General features: G+C 47.4%; 2 protein-coding genes across 6 annotated transcripts in view; both read right to left on the bottom strand.

Annotated features, from left to right (window-relative positions):
- Positions 1-1,041: 1,041 nt before the first annotated feature.
- vegfd (vascular endothelial growth factor D) lies at positions 1,042-6,589 on the bottom strand. Of its 2 annotated transcripts, none has more exons than XM_068599452.1 (8): positions 5,834-6,589; positions 3,286-3,481; positions 3,081-3,201; positions 2,812-2,881; positions 2,526-2,650; positions 2,317-2,432; positions 2,007-2,172; positions 1,042-1,553 (listed from the first exon to the last, which is right to left on the bottom strand). In XM_068599452.1, exons 1-8 carry the CDS (start codon positions 5,942-5,944, stop codon positions 1,535-1,537), a joined length of 924 nt encoding a protein of 307 aa, XP_068455553.1. In that variant the 5' UTR covers positions 5,945-6,589; the 3' UTR covers positions 1,042-1,534. The 2 variants fall into 2 exon arrangements, with proteins under 2 accessions (XP_068455553.1, XP_068455552.1); XM_068599451.1 differs by having other exon boundaries at positions 5,822-6,589.
- A 549-nt stretch (positions 6,590-7,138) lies between these two features.
- The window catches only part of pir (pirin), a 13,827-nt gene continuing 10,816 nt past the window's right edge, over positions 7,139-10,149 (bottom strand). For 3 of the 4 annotated variants that reach the window (XM_068599450.1, XM_068599447.1, XM_068599448.1), the window contains exons 8-10: positions 8,555-8,637; positions 7,680-7,746; positions 7,139-7,546 (exon numbers count right to left, since the gene is read on the bottom strand). In XM_068599450.1, the coding sequence (XP_068455551.1) occupies positions 7,428-7,546; positions 7,680-7,746; positions 8,555-8,637 (269 nt within the window). In that variant the 3' untranslated portion in view covers positions 7,139-7,427. Of the gene's footprint in view, positions 7,547-7,679; positions 7,747-8,393; positions 8,638-10,149 lie in introns of those variants that run through there. The other variant, XM_068599449.1, reaches the window with a different exon arrangement.

Here is a 10,149-nt window from a genome sequence, read left to right on the forward strand (position 1 = left end):
AAATGATTCCGACATGATTATTATTATTATTATTATTGAAGGACACACACCAGGTGTTTTGGTGAGTTACACTCAATAAAACACACAGCTTGTGTTTGTTCACTGTTAGGTTGTTGCTATCTTATTCATGGATTAATCTCTTGGTCTCGGATTCATTTCATATTTTAAATGTATGATTCTGTTTGTGATGAGGGAAAAACTTGAATTTAATGCACTCAATAGGATTATGGATCTCTGTTATTTCGGGATCGATACAGAGCTTTTTGCAGCAGCGTAACATGAGACAAAGTGCAGCAAGAGGGAGACACAACTCTTTGTAACTGAATGTGTTGACAACATATCATATGGAATATGAAGGCATCAATCACCAGCAACACGTGTGATACATAAACACATGTTTTGTTCTGGTGCGAGGCAGACGGAGCCCATCACAGCAGCGTTTACTGCCTGATGGAGGACAGCAAACTGCCTCCTTCATGTCTCCAGCAGAGAAACCTCCAGAAGAAAGCAGCAGCAGCCAATTTGTGCTGCTGACAACAGAAGCCGTGTGAACATACGCTGCGCTTCCATCTTTACATTCTAGAGGTCAGCAGCGCCGAGGGAGGAAAGGAAAATACCAGACCGGAAATCAATACATTCACCAAGCAACAGCAAATGAAGTCCATTCACTAAAGACGCACCTGTTTCCTGAGGAGCTGCCTTCACGGTCCTCAGCGATCACAGGAGATTGGAGTTTTGCCTCAAACACTATCATCAGATATGAATCATGGAGGCGTAGATTCCACACTTTGCTTTTCTTCTCTGCAGAAGCGTAAAGCTCACACAGAGCCGTGAAGACGCTCCTCATGCACGACCTCATTATTGAGTTTTCATGTCGCGTTCGTGTTCGCAGGGTTTTGGGAAGAATTCTGCCTTTTTAACCTGATCCTCCATTTTATGAGTTATATGCCTTCAAGGGAATGCATCTGAGGATAAATACATAACATAATAATTATAATAACTATAATAATATTACATCAGGTTTTGAAATCTGTAGAAATCTTTAATTTGATATTAAGGGATCTTTTGTATCAGATAAGAGTCAGAAAAATACATTAAATACATTTTGATTCCAATAATAAAATGTAAAACTGTTGAAAGAGGAGGATATTTTTATGAAGATGAAGATGAAGACTTGTGAGCTTCTCTTGCTCCTGAAGCTCTGAACTAAGTTGTTTTTATTAACAGGAAATAAGTGAAGATTAACAATTTGTGGAATATTCCATCAGAAGTTACAGTCGTCGACAATCCATAATCTCCTCACAAATTTATAAAAATAATCGTTTAATATAAACTACATATTCAGTGCAAAAAGAACAAATGTAGAAATCATTAACTTTACATATGGATTGAAACAGAGTAAGCATGTTAAAAAGATCAATTAACATGGTCACATGAGTTAATCTTAATTAGTTGAAGTGTTTTCCATAAATAGGACTGTAAATAAATTATGAGTCTTTTTCTTGGCGAGCAGGTTGTCGCTGTGTTCTGACGGCTAGTTGAGCCGTTTGCATCTGTGAAGGAAAGAAGGATGATTTACACGCACGAAATAACATCCTGTCCAAAAACAAGAGCTCTGCTTCAAATAACACATCAATAATGAAGCTGAAGTGTGTGTGTGTGACAGCAGGGGGCGACAGAGAGCAACTACGCCTCAGAGTCTGCCTTTAATCAATACCAACAGCATGTTTTAAAGTAAAACTTGTGAAGAGTAAACCAGCTGAAACGCTGAGCTGCTGAGCTGACGACGTGTTTTCATTTGAAGTTACAGATGAAGTCAAAGAGAAAACCTTCAGGTGCATTATTGTGGATGGAGCTTGATTTTTAAACAAAGGATTCATATTCATGCCCTGCTTCCCTGATGTATGCATGTCGGCCTTTTGGCTGAGGAGCATCTCTCGGGTCATTTGGGGTGGTGCGATTGATTTGGAGAGAGTTTTAGAGCTCGAGGCCGAACGCTTCTCTACCTGCAGGACGCGAGGTCAAAGTGCTGCTGCCTGTGGGCACAGACGGAGGAGTTGAGCCGACAGCGCTGCATCGCTCTCGGCTGCAGAGGCGGTGCAGATGGAGGCAGGCAGTCGCAGTGCTCCACGTCCATCTCGCAGTCGGGCATCCACGAACTGAGTGGAAGCTCTGGACAGCAGGAAATAACGTTGCATTGAAGTCACAAAGAGAACGCCAGCGTCATGTCTGAGTCTGTGTGATGAGATCCACCAACATGCTCGCTCCACACACACACACACACACACACACACACACACACACACACACACACACCTGGCGAACTGGAAGGGTAAGGGATGCATCTGTCAGTTGAACAATCCCAAATCAAACCACTGGCACAAAGTCTCCTGGAGTCCTCGGCCTCCGACAGCTGGCCCACCGGAGAGCAGCTGCCGAGGAAGCAGAAGATAAAATGCATTAAAAAACAAGCCATGCCTCATTCTTTTGAGCAGCATCATCGTGTCACCAGGTGCTGGACTCACCCGCTGCTGTGAGGCTGAGCGTTACGGCGGATGATGGCGGGCTCCATGCAGCTGCACTCCGTGTGGTTAGCGACCTTTATTAGCACGGGCTCTGGGACGTACTTGAATGGAATCACACTGAGGACCTGCAATGCACACACACACACACACACACACACACACACACACACACACACACACACACACACACACACACACACACACTTAGACAGTGTTTGAGAGCCACAGCTGCTGTTGCAATAAAAGGTTTCCTGGTGCAGTCATCATCTGGTATTTGGTCACTCACAGTTTTATTCACATACTCAGTAGTCGTGTTTCTGCAGGTGACGCCCTCCTGGTTGCAGCAGCCGCTGCACCTGTCAGTAGCAGAACAAATTCACATCTGGGTGAAGTGACGTTGGAGGTCTTTAACGTCCACATCGTCTCTTCAACACAAGTGCGTCCATGAAGGACTCCTGAGGAGCGTTTGTCGGCCCGCGTGTTGGCAGCAGGATGCAGGTGTGCTGTGCAGCGTTGAACTCGGTGCTGAAGCATCTTGTTGCACGTCAAACAAACCTGTGGACGGAGACGCAGGGCGGCTTGAAGAACATGGCGGGGTCGGTGCCCAGCTCCTTGGCCACGTCCACACACGTCTCCCTCGGCATGCACTGAGTCCGCTGCCACTCCTCATCGATGGCTGAGAGGGAGACACACAATGTTCATAACCACAGACGCACACAGACACACACAGACTCGTACGTCACTGCGTGTGCTCTCCGACCTTTCAGTATCTCCAGGCTGTAAGACTCGGCAGCGTAGCGCGTGGAGCGGTGGGAGCCGCTGGGAGGAGAGAGGCCCTCCGGCTGCTGCAGCCGCAGGCGACACTTCCACAACTTCCAGTCGGGAAAGTCGGCGAGCCTCAGCAGCTCGTCCAGGCTGGAGGCCGAGCGCACCTTCCTCTCCCACTGCTTCATGATCTGCAGGGACCACAAGCACTCGGACGTCTTTTTGGGGGATTCTCCTCAAACATCACACATTTAGTGAACTTGACTGGGGAAATGAAAACTGGAATGACGCTGTTGAAAAGCACTCATGAGGACAATCTCAGCTTCTTCCACACAAAGCTTGTGGTTAGTGAAGATTGATGAAGGTGAAATAAGAAATGAATGCAGAGGACGATCAGCAAGAGTCCAAAGAATCGTCTGTAGAAGCTCAGCAGCAGCGCGGCTCTCCGGATGCTTCGGTCCAGACTGAAATGATTGCCATCAAACTAGGAACAGACGTTTATGGTTCCCAGAGGATGAATCCTACTGACTTTTTTGTCCTAATGATGAACAGCTGTGTGTGTGTGTGTGTGTGTGTGTGTGTGTGTGTGTGTGTGTGTGTGTGTGTGTGTGTGTGTGTGTGTGTGTGTGTGTGTGTGTGTGTGCCTCTCTCTCTATATGTCTTTCATTCTGAAGTCTCATGACTTGCACGTTCACATGGACTAGAAGAATGAGATGCGGTCGCGTACAAACTCAGGACATCTGACAAAGACGCGTCTGATACAACCAAAAGCACCATGGGAGACTTTGGGAGAACGCAGCTGGGAGCGAACCATAAAACCATAAAACCATAAAACCACCTGTCACGCTGCATCAGAGGGGAAACGCTCCCGTGATGACGTGAAGCAGAACCAAGTGGAAGCTGAACAGATTAGATATGTTCACATAGAGAAGCAGTGTGTTATGATCTTGAGTCATGTGATCTCTCTGCGCAGACGTTAGAGCCCAAACCCAAACGTCACAGAGGACATGAAATATGACACTTGTCGGCTGAGTATTTGCTTTTCCCCTCAATCTGAGCCTGTGAAGAGCTCAGTGTGTTCAGAGGGAGGATGGCAGGCCGGCTGCCTCCAGACCCAGAGAAACAACATGAAACAGGGAGGTTTCTGCCACAGGATAGACCCACTAATGAGAACCAGAGAGGGAGAGATGACAGGAAGGGGAAGGGAGGTGAAGATGGGGGAGTTTGAAGAGAGCAAGTGGGAGAGACAAGACTAACTGAGATGAAGGACGGCTCGATGAGGAGAAGAGTTAAGGAAGTGGAGAGTGAAACAGTTCAGTTATCCCTCTGATGCAGAGGAATGTGGCCACATGCACACACGAGTACCTCACAGGACATAACCTCTAGAGCACATGTGAGTGAGTGAGTGAGTGTGTGTGTGTGTGTGTGTGTGTGTGTGTGTGTGTGTGTGTGTGTGTGTGTGTGTAGCAACTGGTTAAGTGTGAGCTTTATGAGGGAAAGAGGCTGCAGAACAAAGTGAGTGAAATCATCCAGAATATTAAAGTTCTGCTCTCTGAACAGACAGATCATGAAGGTTAGAGTTTGTGCGTCTGTTTGTACGTCACGTACAAACAGACGCACAATGCTGCCGTGATACACATTACATGCACTTAGGCATGAGGCATAATACATAAGTCATGAGGCATGAGTCATGAGGCATAATGCATAATGCATAAGGTATGAGGCATAATGCATAATGCATGAGGCATAATGCATAATGCATTATACATGAGGCGTAATGCATTATGCATAAGACATGAGTCATAATGCATGAGGATGAGGCATGAGGCATAATGCATAAGGCATAATGCATGAGGCATAATGCATAAGGCATAATGCATGAGGCATAATGCAAAAGGCATGAGGCATAATGTATAAGTCATAATGCATAAGGCATAAGGATGAGGCATGAGGCATAATGCATAAGGCATAATGCATGAGGCATAATGCATGAGGCATAATGCATAAGGCATAATGCATAAGGCATAATGCAAAAGGCATGAGGCATAAGGCATAATGCAAAAGGCATGAGGCATAATGTATAAGTCATGATGCATAAGGCATAAGGATGAGGCATGAGGCATAATGCATAATGCATAAGGCATAATGCATGAGGCATAATGCATAAGGCATAATGCATAAGGTATAAAGCATGAGGCATAATGCATAAGTCATAATGCATAAGGCATAATGCATAAGGCATAATGAATGTGGCATAATGCATGGGGCATAATGCATAAAGCATAATGCATAGGTCATAAGGTATAAGGTATGAGGCATAATGCATGAGGCATAATGCATAAGGTATGAGGCATAAGTCATAATGCATGCGGCATAATGCATAAAGCATAATGCATGAGGAATAATGCATAATGCATAATGCATGAGGAATAATGCATGAGGAATAATGCATGAGGCATAATGCATGAGGAATAATGCATAAGTCATAATGCATAAAGCATAATGCATGAGGCATGAGGCATGAATCTTACCGCCACACTCACCCGACCGCCCCCCTCTCTGTGCATGCCGTGGCCCAGGTGGATCCAGCTCAGCTCCACCACCAGAGTCACCAGGCAGGAGATTCTGCACAGAGTCCACTTCATCTTCATCATTGTTCTTCGTCTCTGCTCTCAGCAGAATGAACTTCTCCTTCTGGAGGAAGCAGCAGAGCCGGCTGCCCCTCAGACCACACACACACTCTCACTTCTCTCAGTGCAGGTATGTGCAACACACACTCTTGATCTTCCAGCTGCACAGAATAGTGTGTGTGTGTGTGTGTGTGTGTGTGTGTGTGTGTGTGTGTGTGTGTGTGTGTGTGTGTGTGTGTGTGTGTCTAAACCAGACACAACCTGTCACAGCGACCCGGACGGCCACGAGCCAAATGGAGAAAGTTAAAGAAGCTTTAAAACTCGCAGCTGGAGGCGTTGAACAACGCGGCGACGAGGCGTCAGGAGCTGAAGATGTCCTCACAAGAAGTCAAAAACCCTGAGAGGATCAGCGCAGCCTCTTCTTCACGATGGATCAAAGGCACGGGAGATAATTCCACTGGAGAAACTTCTTGTGTTTGCTCTTTTTATTCCCACCTCCTGAGAAAAGGCTTCTGCTCCCTCAGCTCCTTCAGCGAGTGTGTGAAGGTCCTGCAGGTCCACTTCTCTTGCTCAAAACAGGACGCAGCCGCACCGTGCTGCTGTCTCACAGAGCAGCTGTGAGGAGAGCAGCCTCAAGTCTCTGCTGCTGTCTCACAGAGCAGCTGTGAGGAGAGCAGCCTCAAGTCTCTGCTGCTGTCTCACAGAGCAGCTGTGAGGAGAGCAGCCTCAAGTCTCTGCTGCTGTCTCACAGAGCAGCTGTGAGGAGAGCAGCCTCAAGTCTCTGCTGCTGGACGCACAACTCCTCCTCCTGTCAGCTTGTGAGCCATGAACCACAAACCACTCAGCACCAGCTTCAACGTGACCCAGACGACTGCAGCAGGAGGATCAGAGGCCTGCACCCACCCACTGACACCACCCACTGACACCACCCACTGACACCACCTATAGACACCCACCCACTGACACCACCCACTGACACCCCACCCACTGACACCACCTATAGACACCCACCCACTGACACCACCCACTGACACCACCCACTGACACCACCTATAGACACCCACCCACTGACACCACCCACTGACACCCCACCCACTGACACCCCACCCACCCAGCACCCCGTCTCTCCAACACCCCACCCATCCAGAAAACACAACAATTCTTTTTAATAAGTAGATTTTCTTTAATGCATTAAAACACAGTATTCATTTCCTCCAATAAATCTCCTTTAATGCTACACACTGGCCCTTTAATATATTAATATATTATATATAAGATACACACAAATATGCTCACAACAGCACCCCATGAACACGTTACAGTAGAAGCTCAACAAAGACTCTTCAAGATGCTTCAGCAGCAGCAAACCAGTGAAGCTGACGGTGTTTCAGCAGCAGACAGAGCGACGCGCTCACAGAGCGACGCGCTCACAGAGCGACGCGCTCACAGAGCGACGCGCTCACAGAGCGACGCGCTCACAGAGCGACGCGCTCACAGAGCGACGCGCTCACAGAGCGTCTCTGATCCCTGACCTCCAGTTCACGGCTCTTTCAAAGCCATTTCTGCCATTCTGGTAGTCACTGATCGCCCGTCTGATCTCCTCCTGCGTGGTCATGACAAACGGACCTGGAGGACACACACACACACACACACACACACACACACACACACAGGAGAGTATTACCTCACAGGTACTGACTAAGTTGTGTTTGTTGCTGGAGCATTTCGTGTGTGCGTCGTTGTCGTCACTGTGTCGTACCGTGCTGCACCACCGGCTCGTTGATCGGCTCCCCAGCGATCAGAACAAAGTGAGAAGCTTCAGAGCCCTGAGGAGACAAGACGGAGCAGTGATGTCATCCTGTCTGTGTGTGAAGTGGACACTTTCCTTTCTAATCAGTCATCTGGACCCCAAAACGTTCAGAAAGAAAACTGAGAGGACAATAACATTTACACTACACAATAGTTACACAATAGTTGTGAAAGTCAAGCTGCTTCCCTCGATGGGGCCTCGAACATCTTCCTATTAACACATCAGAGAAGGAAAAGGGACTTTTTGATGGAACAGTGCATCAAAACCAGCTGAGTGAAAGTTGAATGAGTCGGATCGATTTGGGAACAACAAACAAACAAACAAACAAACAAACAAACAAACAGTGTTCTTACTGAAGACTTTGGTTGGCAAATTAAATAATGGAAACCAAGTGAGGTTTCCCAACTCTGTGGCATTAAGGAGTCCACGCCTAAAACAAAGACGCCCCTTTAAAGGAGCAACAACGTTTGTGATTGGTGGCATGAAGCCAGCGCTCGTTAAAGGATGAAGGGAATACCTGAGCAGCGTATGAAGCATGTGGAAACCTTGGAACAGAAAATAAAACAAAGCCAAGAACATTAGTGAAATAAGAAAGAGGCAACTTTAAGTGGAGGCAGATTGCTCATAAAGGCTGAGATGAACTTCTTCAGGCAAAAAAACAAGCGAGAAGACCAAGAAGAGCAACGATGACGCGGCACGTTAGTGTGAAGGGACCAACAAAGAGGATGAAGCTCAAGACTGAGTCACCAAACCAGACTGAACAACGGCGTGGAACATGTTCTCCGCTTTGGCGAGAGAAGAAACAGCAAACGTTGTTTTCTCACCTTGTTTTGAACCCTGACGCAGTCGCCGCCTCCCAGCACGGCGCTGTGATGCGGCTCCACCGCACGCTGCTGCTCGTCTGGGCCTTGTGAAGCAGAAACGTTCAGTGTTAAGCACCAGCAGAGCTCTTTTGTCTGTTTTCAGTCGCTCATCTGCACCACCTGCGCTTCACCAGGTCAATGCGTCTCCTGCTTTCTACACGACGCGCTGACGTCTTCTCATCTTTCCTCCTAAAGCACTCGACACGTCATCACTGAGAGGTTCAGAGACCCTCACAACCAACAGACTCCGGTCCAAACGGCTCGATTCAGCTCTTTTGATGTATTTCTAAAAACAAACGACAAAAGTGGCTCATTGGAGAAGGAATGAGGAGCCTTAATTCAGAGGATCGGTGGTTTGATACCCGGCCCCGCTAGTCCATGTCTTTAAGACACTTAGCCTGTGGCCTATTGTGTGTGAATGGACCTCCATGTAGCTCCTCCCATCAGCGTGAATGGGTGAATGATGTCGTGTTAAAGCACTTTGAGTGAAGACGAGTAAAACAGACCGTTTATTTCTGGGAGACGCCGTGGCTCATCGAGGGAAACAAAACGTTGGTGCAGTCGGATCAAAGTGCTGATGGTCAATTAAAAAGGAAAATGAAGTGCAACCGGATTGTTGGCGTTGCTGTGGAGCGTTTCACCTGGAACGGGCTCCAGACATGAGCACCAGCAGCAGGAGTTTCACAAAGGAAACCGCTGAGAGTTCAATAGAAGTCCAGGCACCTGCATGTCCAGACACGCTCACCCGTTTCATTCGCTCTGACGCACAGCGCCGGCTCCAGACGCTGGGAAACACCGACGCTTCCACTGCGGTCGATGCATCATCACAGCAGCTGGTGCTGCTTTGTCCGGATTACATTTAGAGTTGGAGAGTTAAGATTAAAGATCCTCTTTAATCTTTGCAGCCAATTTCATCCTCTGACATCAAAACATCTGCCGGCAATTATGAGCAGTCTGAGCGCTGCAGTGCAACGATGGAAAACACTCAACTCATAAGGAAACGTTATGAAACGTATTGTTTTAAAGGGGAAAGCTGACAGAAAACAGGTTTCAACAAACCAAGAAAGACCATAAACAAGAGTTTGCTGTCAGCGGTTCTTCTCATGGCGGGGGATTTCCCTGATGACAACACATCTTCCATTGCGTAGGAAACGCAGTATAACAGTGTGACGCCTCACAGCTCGTGACACAAAGGGGCGGAGCAACACATGTATGATGATTGATTTGAAGCACGCTGACGGGTCGTTGCAGGATGAATCCATCGGGCTTTCAAGTGAACACATGCTGTTTTGGCCGTAGAAGGGAAGTTGCGATTGGACTGAGATCACACACATATTTGTAGCGTGGATATGGCAGCAGGACGAGCGGGAGGGAAGAGAAGGAGTCTCAGACGGACTGAAGGGAGCAAACCCAGGAAGAAGAATGGAGGTACTGAAGAGGAAGACATCCTAATAACCTGCACTGAACCACACCAGAGGGGAAATAAACCATGATATCTTAATGCTGCAGAGCTTAAATAACAGAGTGCACTGTGGGAACATTAACCAGACCAAACT

This window comes from Clinocottus analis, unplaced genomic scaffold, assembly GCF_023055335.1.
Source record: "Clinocottus analis isolate CAN_PGR_092001 unplaced genomic scaffold, fCliAna1.0.p SCAF_47, whole genome shotgun sequence".
Lineage (NCBI taxonomy): Eukaryota > Metazoa > Chordata > Actinopteri > Perciformes > Cottidae > Clinocottus > Clinocottus analis.